Source organism: Meriones unguiculatus, chromosome 6 (genome assembly GCF_030254825.1).
Source record: "Meriones unguiculatus strain TT.TT164.6M chromosome 6, Bangor_MerUng_6.1, whole genome shotgun sequence".
Taxonomy (NCBI): Eukaryota; Metazoa; Chordata; class Mammalia; order Rodentia; family Muridae; genus Meriones; species Meriones unguiculatus.
In genome coordinates, this window is record NC_083354.1 from 24,901,669 (window position 1) to 24,925,148 (window position 23,480).

The window sequence follows — 23,480 nt, forward strand, 5'->3', positions numbered from 1 at the left end:
CTCTCAGATAAATGTATATTCTTCTTTGACTATGTGCCAAGCTTAGCTGCAGTGATATTACATGTTGCTCTAATCTGGACTCTGAGCCAATGAACTCTCTGTGTTTTGAAGCTTATGGGGATGAGTCACCAAGAGTCTTTTTTAGCTCTTTTGCTTTGAATACCACAGTAAGAAACAGCATTTGAAGAAAGGAGGAGCTAAAAGTCAACCACAGCGTAATGAGCTAAGAGTTCAACAACAATCGAGGCCTTGCAGGGAGGCACACCACTTTGTCTCATATGGCCTTGGGTGTATTCTTGACTTCTGTGGTTGCACTGAAAGAAAAGCCAGGACTAGAGTAACTAGCCTGGTGGTTGCAAAGAAGCAGTCTGGATCACCTGAGAGGTGTTTGTGGAAGCATAGAACTGGGGAAGCAGAAGGGTAGAAGTGAGGACAGAGAAACCATTGACAATAACCAACAATGAACACCACAGATTTAGTAAAAGTCCAAGACAATGTAATAAGTTTAGAGAGGCACTTACTAGTATCCTTCTTTGATGTGAAGTGGGGACAGTCATACATTCAACTACTTACTTGGGACAAGATGGAACATTCTAAAAAACTGGGAATAGTTGGCCATGGCTATTATCCCAGCTCTCAGGAGGCAGAGGCAGGCAGATCCCTGTGGGCTCAAGGCCACCCCAGTCTACATAGAAAGCTCCAGGCACCCAGGGCTACACAGTAAGACCTTGTTAAAAAACAACAAACAAGAAACCAACTGGAAATGGTTTGCAAGTGATAAGAAAAGCCATAAGGAAAGAAAAACCAGGCTCCTCCCAGGGGAAGGGGAAGACAGAGGGCCTCCTTCTGCCAGTTCTGGTTTGTTTGGTTTTGCTGGTTGGTTGGTTGGTTTTGTTTTTACAAATCTTTCTTACCATTCTTTAAACTTCCCATCAATTCTTGAGAGTAGAGCACACAACTGTAGAGTGGACGGGTGGGAATGAAGAGAGCACGCGAGGAAAGGGCTGAGTTTGTACTTGGCTCGGTCTTTGAGGAAGATCTTCAGGCACATTTTGTTCACTCATTTGGTGGTAGGGTCCACAAGTGTCTGCACTATAGACTGTGAGCTAGAGTGATGGAGGAGAGAGAGAGATAGTATGAGTAAACAAACAAGCAAAGGAACGTGCGATGGTAAAATGAAAGAAGTGAAAATTAAGCATGCAAGAGAATGGCAGTGTAAAGAGGCCAAGTACCACCTTTAAACAGAGAGGAGTGGTGGGGCCAGGGCGTCTGCTCAGTGGGGAAAGTGCCTGTTGCATGAGGACCTGAGTCTGGAATCTGACACCCACAGGAAAGCCAGACCCACTAGCACACATCTGCAACATGAGCCCTTGGGGAGAGATGCCTGACCACACAGCCTAGCCAGAATGGTGAGCCCCAGGTTCAGTGAGATCGTCTCATAAGGTGGACAGCAAAAGAGGAAGACACCCCATATTAGCCTATAGCCTATGCCCCCCACACAGGTGCTCACATGTTGCACACATCTGTACACCATATACAATGAACCAGCAAAGGAAGGCGTGAAGGAGGAAGGGGAGAAAGGAAAAGAGACTAGTGAGATTGAGGGGCCTGTCACCCACATAAGAGGCTGGATTCAGATAGTGCAGTTTTATGCCTGTCGAAATAATAATGTTCCCACATTTAAATGAGGTTTCTGTTGAGATTTTAGTTTGATTCTGCTGAAGTTAGGAAATAACTGTTGATGAAGGGAACACTTAATGATCTCATAACATGTGCTGGGCATCTTGGCCCTCTCATCTTTCAGCCAAAGGTGAAAAGGAAGGAAGGACATCTGAGAAGGGTGGATCTCGGGGAAGCAAGTGAAACTGTCTTAGAGCAGTGCAGATGGAAGCTGGAGAGATGGCTTTGCAGTTATTGCAGTTAGGAGTGCTTCCTGCTCCCAACATGCATGCTGAGCAGTTCATACCCGCCTGTAACTCCAGCTTCCACAGCCAGGTACACTCTTCTGCCTTACATGCATACACACATGCATACACACACATACTGTTTTATTCTTAAAGCACAAATGTAGGATTTTGCCATTCTGTTGCTCAGAAATCTAAAAGGCGCTAAAATAAAAGTTCTAGCAGAACTGTAGTTTTTGTTGGAGGCCTGTTGGAAAAATAGGGTTCCTTTCAAATTCGTAGACATTACCCACAGAGGAATTCACAAAGGTTCTTGGTCCTCTCCCTCCAACTTTAAGGCTGAGAGCACTGCAACTCCCTGTGCCTCCCATGTATTGTCTCATTCCTAACTTCCGACTCTTCTGCCTCCCTCCCCTGCTCTTAAGGATAACTGTGGTATCAAGTGTACCCAGAAAAGGCAGAACAGTCTCTTCACTGTGAGGTCAGTGGTTAACCACCATACTTCCTTTTACGCATAGCCTAGCATATACACAGGCTCTAGCATTAAGATTCCTGACACAAAAAATAGAAAAGTAACATGGAAAATTATTTTCAAAAACTTTCTTCCCTTCTCTAATTTTCTGCTACCATTTGGAAGGTCTTCTCTTCATATTATGTATTTAAATTGGTCATAAGAGTGAAAATTGAAGTAGCTGAAATATATAAGAATTCATAGCTTTAAATGATCTTGGACAAAGCACAGATCCCTGTTTCCTCCTCTGTAACAGGGCAAGGTTGAAGTTGATGGTTTTTCAGACCCCCAATGTTCCTAGTCTGACCTTCAACATAACTATACCATTGTAGTTATATTCTTTCGTTATTAATTAATTTATTTACTTTATATCCTGATCACAGCTTTCACTCCCTACTCTCTTCTCCCCTCTCAGCTGCAATCCACCCCTACTCCCTTTTTCCTTAGAAAAGGGAAGATTTCCCATGGATATCAACCTGCCTTGGCATATCAAGTTACATTAAGACTAGGAGCATCTTCTGTTGAGGCTAGACAAGGCAGCCTAGTTAGAGGAAAAGGCCCAAAAGCAGGAAACAGAGTCAGAGACAGCCCATGCCCTACTGTCAATGGTCCCTCATGAAAACCAATTGCATAACTGTTACATTTGTGGAGAGGACCTGGGAGAGCTCCCTGGCTGGCAGTTGAGTCTCTGTGAGCTCCAATGGGCCCAGGTCAGTTGATTCTGTAGGTTTTCTTTTAGTGTCTTTGACCTCTCTGGCTCCTCCATTCCTTCCTCCCCCTCTTCAACAGGATTCCCCAAGCTCCATATCATGTTTGGCTGTGGGTCTCTGCATCTGTTTCCATCAGTTACTTGGTGAAACCTCTCAGATGACTCTTACGCTGGGCTCCTGTCTGCAAGTATAGCAGAATATCACTAATAGTGTTAGGGTGCACTCTATAACGGCATGACTGTCAAGCTGGGCCAGTCATTGGTTGGCCATTCCTTCCATTTCTTCTCCATCTTTCCCCCTGCACATCTTGTAGGCAGGACAACTTATGGGTCGAAGGTTTTGTGGCTGGGATGACGTGCCAACCCCTCCATTGGAAGTCTTGCCTCTTTACAGAAGTTGGCCGTTTCAGGTGTTCCCCATTGCTTGGAGTCTTAGCTAGCGTCACCATCAGAGGTTCCTGTGAGTGCAGTAATACTCTGAAGAATGACGTCTCAGTGACACAGGACACCTGCTCAACACTCCCAAACCACAGTGTCCCTGCTGACACTTGCCCAGTTAAGTAACCATTGTACTTAATTTATGCCATTAATTAATTTAATTATATGCCATAAATTAATTTAATTTAATTTAAGCATTGTAACAAATAAACAAATAAACCTCGTGGATATACACAACATAAAAATAAACTTGACTTTAAACCAAACCAAACCAAACCTGATTCCCTGGGGTTGGCTCAGTAGTTAAGAGCACTTGCTGTTCTTCCAAGTCCCAGCACTCACACCGGGCAGCTCACAACTGCCTGTTAACTCCAGCTCCAAGGAACCTGATGTTCCCTCCTGGCCTCCGTGGGCACCTCCACATACACAGCATATATAGACACATGCACACACATTCGCGCATTCACTCTAACACACACACGCAAATAAAACCAACCTTAAAAATGCCTTCTAACTTTTGTTTTATTGATGGATACATTGAATGTCACAGAGCGTCTCATGTCACTTACCACAGTATATGTCCTGTGCTTTGGAAGTGCACATACTTCATAACATTAAAGTATCTTACATTGTATTCTACTTTTATTTCCAAAATATTTTCTTATCTGTTACTTTATGTGATTCTCTATAACAGTGTTCTGAGATTGCTAACAGAAAATGGATGTATGAATAGGACTGAGTAACCAGTTCTCATCGTTCTGTATATGTGTTTAATATGCATCCTGATCAGTGGTAAAATAAGGAACCAGGTAATTTGTTGGAAGACTGACCTCAAGCACATGACAAAACAAGACTTACTCATGCTGAACATGTGGCTACAAAGTGATCAAGTGTCTTTTACATTTTAAATTGAACATCATCTTAGTGAGAAGTCTCAGGCTGCCTTTCATCTTTACTTTAGAAAGAAGATGCAGTCACAGAATAGTCTTAAGCACATTTTTATTCACACTTTATTCCTTAAGCTTCAATATATGTTATTTTCTAATATGTCTTTTAAGACATTTACCTGGATAGATTGAATGTAGATCCACAAAATCCTAAGAGTTACAACAGCATAGACATGCATGAAGACAAAATTGAAATTCTGTCTACCTCTGTTCACTTTCACATGTGAGTGATTCTCTAAATTATTTGAGAAATTAATAGTCATTTTCTAAAATGATTCAAAACACTCATTGGTCCTTCTGTCTCTTTAATTCTTAAGTTCATATGCATAAAACAGAGTTTCAGATGAATTGTAAACTCATTTGCTTTTCAGATTTTGTCTAGTGTTTAAACACTAGCATCAAAGCAAAGAGGCAATTATCAGAGTTCTGAAGCCCCATTGCCTGAGTTGTTATAGTTTTCCTTATACTCAAAGAGAAATGTGTTTCATATCCTGAATTCATCTGTAAGATCCCTTCCTCTACAACAGTTACACTCCAGACATGTGTTTGGGCTCAGTAACCACAAGGAGGCATGGAAGCTTCTCTCAAAATGTGCAAAGCGATTTTAGCTTTGAAGAGAGTTGTACCTTCGGTTCCCAAAAAGCAGCTCTTCCTGCTTGTGAGGAGCAGGCCCTTCCAGCCTGTGTCTAGACCCGCTTTTTTTAAAGGCCTGATGTATGAGCAGAAGCTGTTACATCTTTTGTGGGGATTTCTGGACAATAGTGACACATATGTGCTTTCCCTCTGCTCCATCATTAGTAAACAAAGGAAACACAGGACTTTCTTAGTCTGGACAAAGTAAATGTCTTGCCCTGTGAAAGTTAAATGTTCTGACTGAGAGCTTCTTTGACATGTCAGTTCCTTAAATATATGTTTCTGACAGCAAGAGATTTGACTGAACCCTGCATAGAATGATTTTGGGACCCAGCTTCAAAGTGCTGCATGATTCTAAAGCCAAATCAGTCCCTTAAGCCTGGCCCTAACATTCTTAGATGTCCTTCTGAACACTCAGGTTAAATGTCAGACATTCTCCACGTATTTATAATCTTGATCGTCGGAGCTCTGTTGGTATTGAAAGATAGGACCCTCTATTGAAGAGCACGCTGCCTATCTCATCTTAAACACTTAGTCCCTGACAAGTACAGGCTGAATTTTTAAGAGTTTATTGTTTCTGCAAAATGCTGCAGAGGAAAAAAATTTGACCTTAAAAATGCAGACTGTGACATTTTGAATTCCCATTCTGACATTGCTCTCTACTGATTTGCTGTTTCTGTTTTGACACTTTCTTTGCCTTTTAGGATATATCCAGTCTGTGCGACAACACATTTCTGATTTGGACATAGACCAGAACATGCAGCTGGGGAGGCTGTGTGACATCCTAGGTACAGTAACTAAGTTTACATCAATGATGCTCCACAACTTTTAAGTAGATGTTAGTAAAATATATCTTTTTTATTATTTTACCCTCCCATAAGAAAAGAACTTTCAAATTATTTTTTCCTCTGCAGCATTTTGTTTTAAGTAATAGATTTACAGTGAAGCCAACCTGAATTTTAAAATGTTTGAACAATTATTTGAATAGTTTTCTAGATTCTTTTTTGACAAACAGTTTTTGTCTGATAGACTCAGATAATCTTGATTAATTGACTTCTTGCAATGGATGGGATCAGAATTCTCTATTAGTGTCAATATTGTCTATTTTATCTTCTAGGCAATGAGTAGAAAGTGGTGTCCAAAATGAAGCATTGTGCTTTCCTTATAAGAATAAGAGGGAAGCAGAGAGCGATTCTGAGACAAAATGAAGTGCCTTTCAGAAGGAATTCTTAGAAATCTGAGCCTTTGGACAAATGGAAATGTCTTTGTACAAGTTAAGTGCTGGTGCTGTCTAGTCAGCTCCAGTCACGGACCTGGATCCAGGAGAGAAAAATACATGATGCTAAGGCCAGGTTGCAAACCTGGCTTAAAAAAAAAAAAAAAAAAGTTTACAAAGCATATGCAATAAGTCAAGTCAGTTTGTGAGGAACTGGCCCCAAATTAAGGGTTAAATAATAGATATTTTAGAAGTTAATAGGAAATTCTTTGTTTTGTTAAAATATAATTGCTTGTGCCTTCTTTAAGCAATAAAAGGAAGAATTTTATATCATCAATGACCAACTTAGCTGGCTCCCTGGAATGACATACTTTACATGATTCATAGATATTTCAACATCATTATTATTTTATAAATGCCATTTGGTGACAAAAATACATTTACAGTGTCCTAAAATAATAATAGTGTAATTGCTTTAATATGTTATCTGGGCACCAATTCTGTGTTTCAGCATTACACAACATCAAGCCTTTTAGTGATACGAGATTGATTTGCTAGCACTGAGCTATTCCAAGTAAAGCCTGCCTGGCTGGGACCACTGAGGTGCAGCAGAGGGCAGACTTTGCTCTGATTTATTTGAGTGAATTTTTCCTTAGCTTTTTATATACCCTTCTATATATAGTACAAACCACCACAAAGGATCGTCTTTACAGAAGTCCCTTAGTATAGAAAGAAACAGTATTAGGCTACTGTTTTGAATAATCCAACAATTCAGTCTGTATCTACAAAGAAAACATTTTGCAGCTAAGGGCATTTCTGAGGGATTGTACCTTTTTCTGGTACACTATCATGCTGAGATAGCTTCTTCAAGAGGACAGTTTAGAGGTAGCTGGTGAAGGTCAAAGTGTTTTCTTGTGAAATAAAAATAGAAAAAGAAAAGGAAACTAAATGAGAAATGATTTGGGAGGAAAAGTGAAACTTCTTTTATTCTGTTAATTACTAATAAAGGGTATTGGTATACCTGCTTATTCAGGAGGAAAATTAAGATAATCTGATAATAAAGATAATTTGTTAAGACTTACCACTGGATATTGCTTGTGATGCCAGGTCTGTCTGCCTAGTGCTTTTGCATTTCTAGATGACTAAGAGAGCAACTGATTTTGACTGCCAATCAAAAAAACAAAAACAAAAACAAAAAAATCCCTTTGTCTCCATAACCGTTTCTTTCCATAACTATCAATTAATTGTATTTGTAGATTCATAGTGAAATTATACTCACCCTGGATATTAGTTAGTGATGCATATTTCTTTGGCAGAAATAAACAAGAAAGTGAAATTCTCAATTTGATTTTTTATTATTTGAAACCTAGAATTTCTTTCCAAGTAAAGATCTTCTGATACTCTAGCTATTTTTGCTATTTACATCCTATTCTTTTATGCTTTTCTTAAAACAAAAACAACAACAACACACATTTGGTTTTAAGACTCATGAGTTTGGTAAAACACTAGTTTCTTCTCCAAAACACAAGGCTAGCAATAACTAATGTGATCAATCGCAATTGGATATATTATTTAATTACTGTCTGTTCAGCTAATTTATTTTGACATTTATATGGCAATCTGGTTTCAAAATAAAATGGTAGCCCCTTAAATATTTACATATATGGAACACTTCCACACCAGCCTTCTGCTGGGCTAACTTAAAAGACACTCTGTCTTAGTAGGGAGAGATTTCTTCTACGTGCCATATATCTCACTAAGTGAGCAAAACATTCAACCATCTAAATCTCTCGTTTCTTCTAAACCCCCAGCCAGCCATGGGTGTTTACTATTTCCTATGTACTCTACACTGTACTGTGACTAGGGGGGACATATAGAATATAAACCTTGTATTTAGGAGCTTAGAGAGTGCTGATGGTGCAGCTCAGCTGGGAGAGAGCCAGCACGCAGAAGCCTTGAGTTTGCTCCCCAGCACTGCCTAGAACTGGCCTGGCAGTGCAAACCTGCAACACCAGCACGTAGGAGGTAGGATTCCAAAGCTATACTCTACCAAATATTGAGTTAAAGGTCAGCCTGGGCTATGTGAAACTGTGTCAGAGGTTAAAAAAAAAGAAAGAAAGAAAGAAAGAAAAGAAAGAAAAAGGGAGCTTGGATTAATAGACCGAAAAATGAGCAGAGACAGCAGATGACACCACTTCATTATTAAATCAAGGGACGGATCAAAAGTAGCCCAGGTGCAGAGGGCATGGCAGCAGGTCACACTGGCTCGGCCATTTGGTCAGCACTTTCTGTGTTTCCTTTCTTTTATCCTAAAACTCTATACCCAGGTGATTTAACTCCCCACTTTACAAACAAAGAAACCAGTGCTTAGCAAAGTTAAATAATGTGCCAGGGCCCGAGGGTGCTAAACTAGAATTTAATCAATCCATGTTCTGTGTAGTCTGCCAAACTAAACAAACAAACAAAAAAAAAAACAAAAAAAAAAAAACAGGCTGGAAATCGCCTCCTGACCTTCCCAGCTCAAGGTGACACTTTCAGCCCTCCCTCCCCTGAACTTCCCTGAATACCTGAATACCTATGTGACTTGTGCATGTGAAATGGTTGCTCCTATGGCCTTAATATTTCAGTCAATTTGATCTTTACGTTTCCTGGGATGTTGAGCCAAGTGCTTTGTTCCTATTTGTACCTAGAGCAGTTAGTTATGAATGAACTCATAGCTCCAATGGCTGCTAATTTCCATCCATATGGCCTAAAATGTCCAGCACAGAGTGAGTAATTTCATCTCACTATTCTGTTTGGGCCAGATATTCAGTTAGGACTTTTCTCTGTGTGTAGCAAGAAGCACATCTTAAGGAAGAGCAGAGTTGGGACAGTATTTTCTTTGGACCAGGAATCATTAGATGTGCTACTGAAGCAATATATTCGTCTCCGGAATGGAAACTAGGATAGGGTGACTTCCTGAAGGATCATTGCTAATCATAACCAATGGTTTATTCTGTCAAGGCCTTACCTGAACTGGCCCTGTCAAATCTGAGAAGAGGATGCCACTGAAATGTCATCAGCTTTCTAAAGCCAATAGCTCTGCTTTGTAATTTCCTGACTTGAATGGGATACATTCCCAGTGATGCTAAAGGGAACGGTTAAGTTAGATCCCTGTGCATTATCTAAAAGTTTGCTTCCTGTTTCCTCACAGCCCTCTCTATTTTGTTGGTGTAAGTATCTTCTTTAGAGAAACGATGGAGTACAGAGGGCTGCTTTAGCTTGCTGAGACACATACAAAGCCAATCTAAATTAACTTTGGTATGGCTTTTAGATATGCTCTTTGTTTTAAACTACTGTAATATCATTTGGATGCCAGAGTTCATCATGTCATTTACCTTTATATCAGTAATTAACGTTGTGCTTGTTATTTCTTAGACAACAAGGTCAATGTCATCTATGTCTGCTCCAATGCTATGAATGATGAGTTAAAGCTGTACTACAAAAAACTCCTGAGTCTACATGCAGCTGTCAAATCAGGGAACTGTGAGGATAGGACTGACCCGCAGAACAGGATCAGAATTATCACCCCTGAAGCTGTAAACATCTTCACTGTGAGTTTGTCTTCTAATTACTCTGGCTTTAGGGACGCAGTAAAATTAAATTGGAAATTTTATAACTTGCAATGCTCTGGTACACACCAGTGAAATATTATTGCAAGTTTAACAGCTTTGCTGATTAGACTACTAGTTGGACTGTAGGAAATAAATACCACAGTTTAACTTTCAAACTTAGCTGAGCTGCCCTGTCCAGCTTCTCTGTGGCTGAAGCCTAATTGCAGCTCCTGGAAGGTACAAACAAACAGGTAGATTTACAGCATTTATCACCCTTTTTCTTAATCTATGTGGAGTTCACCTGGACAGTGAAAGGCTGCCCAGGCCTTTGCAGTCATAAAACCTCTCAGGGGGCGAATGTGGACCAGTGCCCCTAATTTCTGACTTTTACAAAGGTATTCCTTTCTACTCCATACTTTATAGGAAATAGGCTTGATGTTCCACATTACATGGTTCTTTATGAACAAGGCTTACATTTTAATAATACTGATATGTAATGGATAGAATAGACTCTTATCTCTGCACAAGAACTACTAAGAAATATCTGGAAACATGAGGGCAGAGTTGTAGTAAATAGCACTACAACAGCTGAGTTGAAAGGGACTTCTCCACATTTTAATAAGAATATGTAATTATCTGAAGGGCTAGCCAATTTTGTTTGTTTTAAAAAGAAGGACCCTGCATTTACTAACAGACAACACTCTCCATTTATAGATGAGGAACTCCATAGTCATATTACCAGAGAAAGTCATAGTAGGGAGAGGGGTTGAACTTAAAAATGTTCCACCGGGGCTTTGGGGGAGGGGGAGTGCTGCTGTAGCATTTCAGCTTTGTATATGCTCAGTGAAGCATCTTTGGCATTCACTTTCTTCTCTCCAGACCAACATCTCATAAGAGTTCACCTCAGTAGTTCTAGTAGTGTTCTGCTCAGCTCTGCTTTGTTGGCACATCTGGCTGTGGAAAGGGAGGACGAGTACAAACTATCACAACTTACTTATCCTCTTATGGTCTTTTCATACCCTCCATCAAAATTCAGGGGTCTCTGGTGCTTCCTGGCTAGCTCATGCCCTCAATGGCACAATTGATAGGGATGTTAGGAAGCAAAGAAGAAAAACACCAAAACCCATTTGTGTTGAGTTAAACTGTTGATATTCTCAGAGCTAACTCCAGCTAACCCTGCTAGCTGCCCATAGGGGATGTGTGTATATCTGAAATTGAAGAGGCAGCAGGGAGGGGATTTGTGATAAGGACAGTAGGTAAAGAAACATTTGTCAGGTTCTTAGCATGCATTTTCTCTTTTGAGCCTCAAACAATGTGGCAACACTGAAATCATTGCTCCTTTCATGGCTGCAGAAACCAAAACTCATTTTCTACTTCAATGTCCTTGGTAGGGCCAGATTGTGAACCAAATTGTGTCTCCTCTAGGTCACTAGTACACACTGGAATGACTGCTGTGTTTGTGGATGGCCCAGTGGCCTTGGGCAAGCCTCCTTAGCCTCCTTGTCCTCTCTTCTTCAGTTATGAAATGGGGAATGGCTGCAGTAATTCCAAGGTCCTCTTCAGGTCTGTAGTCCTCATCCTGGAGAAGGCTGCCCTAGCAGTGCGCTTTCCACTTCCAGACTGGAGCCAGGCAGCAGACCCGTGACAGCCGAGCTCCAGCCAGGGCAGGTCTGCATCTCAGTGGGAAGAAACAGGTAGACAATCTCAAGTACTTAATATTGCTGCTTGGAATTTAAGTTCAAATTATTTGAGTGATTAATCATTCAGACTATCAAGTTTTTAAAATACAAAAATTAAACTTTCACTTTCAAATCAGTTCTACTCCTATTTAGCTTTATTTCTTTTTACTGAGTCTGAGAGATGTGTCAGTGCTGATTTTCATTCAAATGGATGGCTTTGAGATTTTTTTAAAGTGTGCCAAAAATCTCTTTGTGCATCAATACAAGTTACTATGTAAAGCTAGAATCTGTAATGGCAAGTGTGCCTGTATAAAAGTCATCATGTCTGTTTTGGAGCATTTTAATGTTTATGAAGACATTCTAAACAACTATCTTTGTCTCGGGTCAAAAATAAGAAATAAGTGATGGTAAAAGTAGCCATTAGGAAGGGAATTAGGAATATTCTAGATCTTTTTCATCTCTGGTAACCTGCTGTCTGAAACTGATGATGCTGACTTTCTCTTAATGGTCTCACAAGACCTCAGGTCAGTAGCTTGCCCTCTGCCATCACTTACTCACATTTGAATCTTCATCTAAGGTATCATTAAGCTTGAAGAGTAAGGCGTGTCCAGAAATGTCTTGGAGCTGGGAGACAGAAGTGGATCCCTGCTGGACATGTGCGCAGATCTTGCACTTGATTACTGGGTCTGCTTCCCCTTTCCACAGTCCCTAAGCCCACAGGCCTTCACTTCTTGCTTTGTAGGACGGGCACACCAACTGTGCTGACTGGTTCAAATCCTCCACTTTGTAGTCAGAGCTGCACAACTGTGGACAAATCACTCATCTCCATAGCAAAGACTGTTGTATGGTTCAAGTGAGAGATGACGGCGGACACGTTGAGCTTCGATTATAAGGGCTTATTGTATTTTAATTATATACGTGTGCATGTATAGGTGCTCCCTGAGGCCAGAAGAGGTCGTTGGGCCCCTAGAGTTAGAGTTGTTGCTGGGAGCCACCTGATGTGGATGTGGGGAGCTGAATTTGAGTCCTCTGGAAAGCAGCAAGTGCTCTGTTGAACCATCTTTCCAGTTCCAGCTTTGAGCTTCTTACTCTGTCATCAAATACTTCGTGGTAACTCGACCCAGCAGTTCTGTGTGTGTTTATTTGTTTCACATTTCCACACTGAAGTAATATGTAGAGAAAAGAAACACACTTAAGTGAGCATGAGGACAGGTGGCCAACAACCACCGCTGACACAATCTACCAAGTGCCGCCACTACCTGTTGTCTCCTGGAACACCGAGTTTCTAGAACTGCACTCTGAAAAGTGCATCTCAAATGTGAATTTAAACTGTACTAGAAAAGCACAGTTCAGCAGTGTTACATGCACTCACATTGTACGAACTTTACTGTTGTCTACCTCACAGCTTTCCATCACCCCCAGCAGAAGCTCCATACACATTACATAAGAAATACGGAAGTGCTCTGGCTTTACTTCGTTCTTCCAGAGCTGAAGTACCCTGGAGACTTCAGTCCAGTTTCTCACTTGACTATAAGGAAGGAACTGAGTTTCAGGAAGGCAGAGGGTTCTACAGCCAGCTTCTTAACTCCAGGCTGGGAACTGAATGTGAAAGTTGTGAACACGCTGACAACAGTGAAATGCTTCTAAATATGCTATGATCAATAGTTAATTCAAAATCCAATCTGTAATGAATCCAACACATTTTTGGTGATACTTGCTTATGTCATGGTACAAATGTCATGTAGCCTCAATTCTGACCATACAACTTTGCACTGTATGCCTTCATGGCAAACAAATGGCAAATGAAATTTTGTTTTTTTATGTGTATGAGTGTTTTGTCTGCATGTATGTCTCTGTACCACATTTGTGCTTGATGCCATCAGAAGCCAGAAGAGGGCATCAGATCCACTGAAACTAGAGTTTCAGGCAGGCATATGCTACCATGTTATTACTGGGGACCTGACCTAGTTCCTCTGCAAAAGTGGCAAGTGCTGTTAACCACCAAGCCATCCTCCAGCCCCAAACAGTGCCAACTGAGACTATCTAAGACACCTCTGCTCAGCTGGGGGCTGTGGTGTATTATGAACTGCAGTGGTTTGACTCTGTCTTAGTGTTTCTATTGCTATGATGAACACCATGACCGCAAGCAACTTGGAGAGGAAAGGGTTAGAGCTTATAGTCTGTCATGAAGGAAAGTCAGTGCAGAAACTGAAGGCAGGAGCCTGGAAGGGGGAACATGTAACAGAGACCTGGAAGAGTTCTACTTAACGGCTTGCGTTCTATGGTTTCCTCACCCTGCTTTTTTATTCAACTCAGGACCACCTCCCCAGGGGTGACCTCACCCCCAGTGAGGCAGGTGTGTACCACCATGTGATCGTTGGGAAACTAACCCAGGTCCTCTGTAAGAGCAGCAATGTGGGCCATCTCACAAGAAAATGCCATCAACCAAGAAAATGCCTCACAGGCTGACCTAGAGGCCAGTCTAGTGGTCATGGGGACATTCTCTCAGTTGAGGTTTCTCTTTCCAGGTGACTCTAGCTTGTGTTAAATCAGCAAAAAATAACAAATGCACTATACATCCACACTTTTCTGCTTTTATAGGAATATGGTTTAATTACAGAAATCAAAGACATTTGATATTTTCCTACCATCATTCCCCAGCAAGTAAGTATCAAGTTTGTGTCTTTGCATTACATTCTGTTAGACTGTTTAATTTTTAAAATTACTGTTAGAGGGTCTGGAAAGATGGCTCAGCTGTTAAGAGTGCTTACTGCTCTTCCAGAGGACCCAGGGTGGGTTCCTTATACCCACATGGTAGCTCGCAACCACCTCTAACTCCAGTTTGAGGGGATCTCACGCACTCTTCTGCCCTCCATGGGGCCCTGTGTAAACATGGCACAATAAGCTCACATGAATATACACACACACACATAAATGCTGTTGAGTTGCTGACTGAGTTATAGCTTTAAACATTGTTCAATTAATTTTGGCTTAGGATTAGAACAGAATTTCCAATAATTTCTGAAATTTCTGAAATAATTACATACTTTTAGTGTTTTGTACTATATATTTATGCAAAGTTGCATTTTCAACAGTGATGAGTATAAAATAAAAATATTGATCAACTCTTATAAAATATTGGATAAAACACTGAAGATGTTCTATGCCCTGCGGTATCAAATATTCAGCAAAAACTTAATTTTTTATAAAAAATGAACAAGCATATAATCCCATTAGTATATGAATTTGCTTGTATCTTTAGTAAGTGGTAAAATTATACATATACCAAGGAATTGTTTTAAAATAAATTTGTGACTTATTATCAATAAAAGTTTTATTTGTATAACTATTTTATAAACACTTGGAGTTACATAAAAATATCTCATTGGAATAGGGAGGACAAGCAGGAAAAGTTTAAGCAGCCCCGTTCTAAATCACCCAGCAAGCTGCAGAGCCATTCCAGACTGAGAGCTACTTCCTATTTCTTGCTAGCACACTGGGAAGTTATACCCTGCAACCATTTACCAACAGGCACAGTGGGTGTTCTTTTGAACACAGTCATTTACATTTCTGTGTGTGTGTATATATATATATATATAAATATTTCTGTGTGTGTATATATATATATACACACACACACACACACACACACACACAGAGAAATGTAAATGTTGTTTAAAATTATACTAGGTACTAACTTCTAAACCCCCTTGAATTCCCTCAAGGATCCAGTACTTTTGCACTACATTATCAGAATGACATTTTAATAAGTTTATTTTTTAAAGAGGGTTTCCCTATAAAAATAATTCCTATTACTGTAATTTTTTTGACTACTGTCCAAATGTTATGCATATTCATGATCTTATTTCATCCTGGAGCAACTCCAGCATACAGGTAAATTTTTTTTGAACTCTAGATAGGCTCATGGAGTCTAAGTTGTATATAAGTATATATACATATTTGTATAAGTAATAGAAGTGGATTCAAAGCCAGATGTATCTGACTACACTTTCTTGGGTTCCATGCTACTCCCTCTTTAATACAGACTGAAAACACAGTGGAGCAATACAACAGTAGACTTAGTCTAAGGTTCTAATACTCCATCCTTGGGCAATGGCTTTTCTATGCTTATCTTCATCTTACAAAAACCTCCCAGTGCCTCGAAATGTACTTCATCCTCTCCTTTTTTCATGATAATTACCCTGACATGCATTAAGTGCTTACCGTGCCCCTATTAAAAGTACTTGACAGTGTATTATCTTATTCAATTGGCACAACTTCCCTAAGGCTGGCACTGTTACACTCACCTTACAGATGAGAAAATGGAGGCTTGTAGGAAAGAATTAAATTTACTATAAGACTAAGAGAGAGAAGAGAAGGAGGGAGGGAGATAGAAAGAAGGGAAAGAGGGAGAGAAGGAGGGAGGGAAGGAGAGAGGGAGAGAAAGAAGGGAAAGAGGGAGAGAAGGAGAGAGGGAGATAGAAAGAAGGGAAAGAGGGGAAGAAGGAGGGAGGGAAGGAGGGAGGGAGATAGAAAGAAGGGAAAGAGGGAGAGGAGGAGGGAGGGAAGGAGGGAGGGAGAGGGGGAGAGAGAGAATGTTTTTTATGTCTGTCTCCCTCCTTGAAAGCTGAAACACAGTTTCAGGTTTGGTGTGCTGACCATCTGGCTGCCCCCATCCCTGCTAGACAGGAACAGAATTACTTGTGTAATTGAATGAGTCAGTCACAGGCATTGCCGAGCCAGATCTACCTAGTCAAAACAGGATTTTTTTCAAAGTTTGTTTTGGAAAAGAAATTTGAGCCACTGAAATTTTCAAATATTTTCTATTCATGAGTGCTTTCCAAAGCGTTAGCAGAACCACTGGTAATTACTATAAAGCATGTTCTCTGAAAAGGATTTTGTGGTAGAATGTGGGAGGAGGTATCAAGTCAAATGTCTTCCTCCTTTGGAAACCTCTAAACTGTTGCCAGATTAGGAGTCTTTATAGAGTCTATATTGAGAAGAACACAATGGGGCTTTTTCCTTCATTTTTTTTTTTTTGTATCGATTTTCCAGACGCTTTAGTGTTAAACCATGCCAGAAGTGTTGTGGAGATGAATCACTATTATCCAAAGGCCGCCAGCCTCTTTTCCTTCTGACAGAAGGATAATTCCACGTGGATCAAATAAATACAGATGTGTAGTAATTAGTTCTATTCCCAGTGAGCCTATTTTCAACACTCTAAAGATGTGAGCGATTATGGAACCTCACCCCAACAGCTTTTATCAATTTAAACCGCTAAACAACAGGATAGGTCATAACCCAGCCTGCTATTAATAATGTATTTATTATGTACAACATTACAAATTGGGGTAGGGACTAGAAAAAGATACCTTTTAAGAGGAGTGATTTGATTATCCTCCAGAAGCAACACATGTGCCTGGCCACTCACCTGCTGTACAGTCCCAAGGCAATCAAAAGAATAAAAAATCTCATCCAAGGAAAAGAGGCCTACATCGTGGGCGGGCTCCTCCAAAGAGACGATTTAGCTGTGGCCGATATATTGAACGTACCCATCCTGGGCTCAGAGCCTGAGCTGGTTCACCTTTACAGTAGCAAGTCTGGAAGTAAACGGATCTTTGACAATGCTAGTGTGCCAATGCCTCCTGGAGTGTATGACATCTATTCTTACCAACAGGTACGTAGGGTAGCTTTGTTCGAGTATCTTCTATCCCCTTGGCCTTGTACAACTTCAGATAATCTGGTTCCAACCCTGCCCAGTGAAGACTACGTGAACGCTTAGGTTGCTCTGAAGAGATCTTCATTATGCCTTCAAGTTTTGTTTCTGTTTGTCTCCTAGGGCTTCTCACATGCTAGGTAAGTACTACAAGGCTTTATCCTCTTTATCAGCTCTCCTTTAACTTTCTGAGACAATGGTTTACTAAGTTATGCAAGCTGGTCCTGAACTTGTGGTCCTCCTGCCTTACCTTCCCGAGAATCTATGAGTATGTGTCTGAACCACAGGCCTGAGGCCTTCATGTTTTAAAGTATCTTTCTACTATGGATACATATGTTATCCATATGTTGTGGTTAAAAGTGTGGGCAAATTTAATACAATGCAAACTGTCTAGTGCTAGACAGTGCTAGACATTATACAAATTACTAAAATTTCCATATTGTTTACCATTTGGGTTAACTTCCTGAGTGCGGTTGAAGTTATCTACCATCAGTATTCCGCACCTTAATCCATTCACCATCCAGCCATTTACTAAGAACACGAGAAGTGAGTCTGGAAGCTTTCAAGTGCTGGGTGAGACCGCAGAGTGCTGCATGTATTTTTGGCTCTGCAGATAACTACATTGGCTCTTTAGGAACAGCTCTGGAAAGAGTAGGAGACTTAGCCCAGAAACAGACAGTGAAATGAAACAGGAAGAGGAAATCACACTTTGGAAAGACCATTTTGAAGGTGCTGTGAGTACATCAAGTTTCCCTGAAGTGTCGGAGTCTTCTATGGAGAGTTTCTGGCCAACACACTGGCTTAGAGCAAAACACGGTCTGGGGTTTTAGTTGGGGAGTGATGTGGAGGCTTCCACTGTCATTAGCTTCCACAGAAGGGGAAGGTGGGGTGCCTGGGTAGTTGCTTTACTCTGCTTCCTGACAAAATTTTTTAGCTGATATACTTAATGTGAGAGAGACAGATTTTTAAATGATACAGCTCAACATACAAACCACACGAAACAATCCTCATGTCTTTCAATATGCACCTGCAAAATTTCTATTGAGTCTTAGTTGCATCTTCATTGATAATAGCTCAGTCAATCTTTGCTCTGAAATATTTTCGAATGTTATCCATATGTTGTGGTTAAAAGTGTGGGCAAATTTAATACAATGCAAACTGTCTAGTGCTAGCATTCAAAAGTAGGACTAAACCTCCATAGACCCTCAGATCTGAGGGCTGTTATTTGACAGAAAGCATTATCAATGGTATAGCAGTAAGCCAAGTTGTTTCTGAGTTCTCTGCTTGTTTGGAAGACATGCATCTGATGTCATCAAGAACTGAAGTACTCCGCTGAGGCTTTTCCAGATAGTAATGGCTCTACCTAATCAAGCTGTGGCTCTCAGTATTTTGAGTCTGCAGATGAAGATGAATCAGTCCTGACTTTTTATTGATGTGCATTGTAAACTTAAAGTGAGTGAAAGCTGTGATTATTTTAACTTAGGTTAATACGTATTCTTAGGTCTTAGTTGGATTTTAACAGTGGTAATTTTTCTGCTTCTGCTCTTCACCAGTATACAGTGAATTGCAACTAAAAATATATTGCACTTTTAAAAACAGACTCAAACAGAAAATGACAAATGTTTGGAAAGAGCATAAAGTCATGTGGTTTATGACTGAATTTTTTACTCTAGCATGAGCACAGTGAGCATTTCCTGTTTTGATCCATAAAATAACCAGTAAGTCCTTTTTGGCATGTGCTCTGCATGAAATATTGACAGCTTTGGTTAAATAATCAAAAATGGCAATGGTAGTTTAAAGCACTGTTCAATTTTCACTTAAAGATAGCACATAATTCTTTTCAGTGGCATAGTCTTTACAATACTATTGATTGTTTTCATTACTGTAGGGGATCCAACTACACGCACCCATTTATAGGATTCTCAGAAGCAACAAATAATAGGATTTGGAGAAAACACATACTAATTCTGTTAGCATCTGAGGCCTCCAAGTCTACAACATATCTAAACATACGGTTTTTAAAGGATATGCTGGAATACCTTTCCTTAAACTAGCAAAATGACTTTTACCTGGTATTAAGAGGTTGAATAGTATTTCTACTTCTATAACTTGTGATTCCAGTACACACAGATCACAAAAATATGATTAAATATAGAGACAGCATCTCAGCTAAATGGAAAAAGAAAGGATGCAACCCTAGAAGACACATTAGGAACCTCCTCTTCTGTGTTCATAGCCATATATCATGCAGACAAGAGCACTTGTCATTTAAACATTCAAATTCTCAATAAACACTACTTGATAATTAGGGAGCTTAGCCAATTGCATTTTCACTTTTATTGAATAACCCATAGTTGCATCAACTTCCTGGGGAGCTGCAGTGTGACTATTTTAGGAGTCTCTTCCACATTGCCATACCATGTAGCATCTCTAACATCATTTGCTGAGTAGACACAATTCAGAATAACACATGGTACCTTTAACCAAAACCATTTTAACTTTGTAGTTTCAGATCTCAGCAGAACCATAAATCTTCAGTGCTCTCAAACTCTATAGTTAAAAGACAAAAACCCATGTGGTAGTCAAAAGAATAGATGTGCTGCATAATTTTATGTCAGCCTGACACAACCTATAATCATCTAAGAGGGAGCTCAACTGAGAAAATGCCTCATAAGATCAGCTGTAGGCAGGTCTGTAGGACATTTTCTTAATTAGTGATTGATGTAGGGGGGCCCAGCCCATTGTGGGTGGTGCCATCCATGGATTGGTGGTCCTGGGTCTGTAAAAAGGCAGCATGAGGGGACTGGCAAGATGGATCAGAGGTTAAGAGCACTGGCTGCTCTTCCAGAAGTCCTGAATTTAATTCCCAGCAACCACATGGTGGCTCACAACCATCTATAATGAGATCTGGTGCTCTTTTCTAGCATGTAGGTGTACATTCAGGCAAAACATTGTATACATAATAAATTAATTAATTTTTAAAAAAGAGTATAAACTGCCTGGTGCTGGTTTAAAAACAACAACAACAAAAAGCATGATGAGCAAGCCATGAGCAGCAAGCCACAAAGGAGCACCCCTCCATGGCCTCTGCATCAGCTCCTCCTCCAGGTTCCTGCCCTGACTCCCTTCAGTGATGGACAGCCATGTGGAAGTGTAAGTTGAATAACCCTTTCCTCCCCAAGTTGTTTTGGTCATGGTGCGTCATCACAAAAATTATAACTTTAAGACAAGAGAGAATTAGAATAATACTGTCAAGTACAAGATGCCAGAGCCGGGAACAGCATGAGCAGTTACGGGAGACACAACGCTTAATGTTACTTTGTTGCTATCCTGGGAAGTACACACAACAGTCATTTTGTGACTGAATGATCTGTATTTTTTTCAAAGCTGTAATAGAATGCTCTAATAGATAATTAAATAGTCTTGCTATAGAGGCTTTTGTCTGATTCAAATGCAACTCAAATGACTATTGACTAGGTCACAAGTTGTTTCTTTGGCTCCTCCTCGGGCCTCTTTCTACATTTCACCCTTCTCAGGCTTGGATATGCAGACCCATGGAGAGGAAATGGCTATAGCGTTTTGTGTCAAAGCAATCCAAGAGAAGACTTGCTCTGCCACCCAGTGCTATATAATCATGGACAAGTCAAGTTAGTCATCCTCTTACGTGTTAAGCAGAAGCGCTAACGGCGCCATTGTCAGAGGTTGTTTTATTAAGTGGGAAAGCCATGTAGAAGATACATGAGCTAAGTAAGGGCTGGCTCCTGTTGAGTTCAGTAATGTTAGCTAGTGCTCTTACTATTATTCTGGAATTCAAGCAAGGATTTCTATCCCTTAAAATTTCATGTCTTTAAACCCAGTCATTGAGAGAACATTGCTTCATATCAAATGCAAGGCAGCTAATATTCCATGAACAGTTTCTGCAAGTGCTTTATCTCAGTTATCTGTCTTTCTCTATAATACATTTGTTCATGTCACAAGAACAGTCAACTTGGTCAGCTGGTCAAACAAATGTATGTTAGTGTGGAAAATGTCTTATACATTACAGTATTTATTCATTTATTTATTTTAGATTACTGTGTTTAAAAGCTCAACAAAGTTTTCAAGACTATATCTTATGGTCTTGAAATTGTAAAAAAAAAATCATTTCAAGAATCAATAGGTAAATACCTAAGTTGCTATGAAAGAAAGACAATGGCAGGATTTAATTATAGTTGTTTAAAAGTTCTTTCCTTTTTCCTTCCTAAGTCAGTATATTAATATGAGTATTTAAATTTCCCACAAATACAACTTCATTTTAAACATGGCTTTTATCTCAATGGCTAGTGATTTCTTTATATAGTACATCACTTGAAATTTTTTGAATTTGTCCTAATGAGTTGAAGGGAAGCTAATGAACAGACCATGTAAAGATACATTCAAAACACCAGAAGGAAGTTGCTACAACAGAAAGGAAGCGCGTGTTGTTAATGTGGCTGTACCTTTGCCCACAGATGATAGAACAGTTGAGTCAGCTGGTGACTGACCACCTGGGAATCCAACGCTGGCTCTTTAAAATGAACACAGAATTTGGAGGAAATGGGACAGCCTTTTGTGACATTCCTTCCCATCTACAGTGCTACCAATGGGTGCTAAAGGAGAGTAGCAGATTTGGCCATGATGACTGGAAGAAGAAGTGGGCACAAGTGAGTGTTCAATGGTGACTTAAACCACAGTGCTGTGGACAGTTAGGGGTAAGGTCCTTCCTCCCAGACTCAGCTCTGCTATGATCAGCACAGACTTTCCTGGGCCTCTGTTCATTAGTACAGCATGACCAGACTTATTGGGTTACTTAAATGTCCATTTGGGGGGCCCAAAAAGTCTTTTTTTCCACACCTTTGAACTGATTATGATACCTAAGAAATGACTAAAAGAGCCATAATCAGGTAGCATTGCAAACCTGAGCACTGGCACCGAGCAGGTCCTGTGCTGCTGTCAACTGTTGTGATTAAGCAGTATTCTATTCTGAGAAGTTCTGCTAGCAATTGGTAGTAACTGGCAGCTGGTGTAGAATAGCATTCTGCCCAAAGCCACTATATATTTGAAGATGCTCCAAAGAAATTTATGTAACTACTAGTCCCCATGAGTTGCTGAGAGAAGGACATACCCCAGAAGAAAACTCGCAGCAGAAGCTGAGGAGCAGGCTCAGTGTCTCAGGCTATGAGTCCACATGTGTTGGTGAGATGAATTATATAACTTCAGTCTGTGCCAATTTTACTGAATAATTATGTGTTTAATGCTTAACCTGACCTGTCAGTACTGACCCACACTGCATCCTTAGACCAGTTTCTCTTTATCGCCTGACCCTGTTTTTGGCTGACCTACTAGAAAAAAGAAAATTGAAAGACGAACTCCTTAACTGGCTCCTTCCCTTCCAGCATGCGTAGCAGTGGACTGCGCAGTGATCTGAATCTGCCTTGCGCATCCCTCTACAGACGTCTATGAATCAAGACACAAGTGATAGGAAGGAAGGGGCACACTGGTGGGAACCACATTACTCCTGGGCAAGCGAAATGATGAATAAATGTGGAGAACAGTCAGGAGGGAGAGTTTCCTTTGACAAATGGGTCGGTTTTCCCCAGGATCTATTCTGGGCTTCTTCCCTCTCCAGCAGTGAGTAGACTAAATGCAGTACCTGTCATGGCTAGCTCTTTACATATTATTTAAAGGATAGCAAAGTGAATTACTCTTCTAGAAAAAAAAAACAAAACAAATAAAAACAAAGAAAATGTATTTAATTTTGAGGCACATAGAGGTTTCTCTTATGTTCTCTTTGAATAGAATTTTATCTTTTTGAAGCAAAACTGTTAAGTTTAAACCATGAAAAAGTCTAGCACTTTTGTTTAAGGAATTGAAATACTAGTGTGTACAGTGTTTGCTTGCCTCAATATTTCAAACCAATAATTTTTAAAGAATTCCTCTGATATTAGATTGTGATAAACATGCAACGTTTGACTTTGAGTTTTAAAAATATTTACAGTATATTGACATTTGGCTGAATTGTGGTTAGAAACCTCTCTGTAGATTATTTAATTTCAATTGTTTTAAACGATGCCATTTTAAATTGTTACCAAATACATTTGGCACTGTTGTTAATG

The 23,480-nt window shown here is 40.0% G+C and overlaps 1 protein-coding gene and 1 long non-coding RNA gene across 2 annotated transcripts in view; one reads left to right on the plus strand and one right to left on the minus strand.

Moving 5' to 3' along the window:
• The window catches only part of Iqch (IQ motif containing H), a 141,078-nt gene that overhangs the window by 39,162 nt on the left and 78,436 nt on the right, over positions 1-23,480 (plus strand). Inside the window, exons 7-9 of the mRNA XM_060384935.1 lie at positions 5,847-5,930; positions 9,776-9,951; positions 21,837-22,028. Of these exons, the coding sequence (XP_060240918.1) occupies positions 5,847-5,930; positions 9,776-9,951; positions 21,837-22,028 (452 nt within the window). The remainder of the gene's footprint in view (positions 1-5,846; positions 5,931-9,775; positions 9,952-21,836; positions 22,029-23,480) is intronic.
• Positions 1-23,480, minus strand: part of LOC132654610 (uncharacterized) — a 39,143-nt gene that overhangs the window by 2,124 nt on the left and 13,539 nt on the right. Inside the window, exon 2 of the long non-coding RNA XR_009592257.1 lies at positions 915-1,106. This is a non-coding gene — a long non-coding RNA (uncharacterized LOC132654610). The remainder of the gene's footprint in view (positions 1-914; positions 1,107-23,480) is intronic.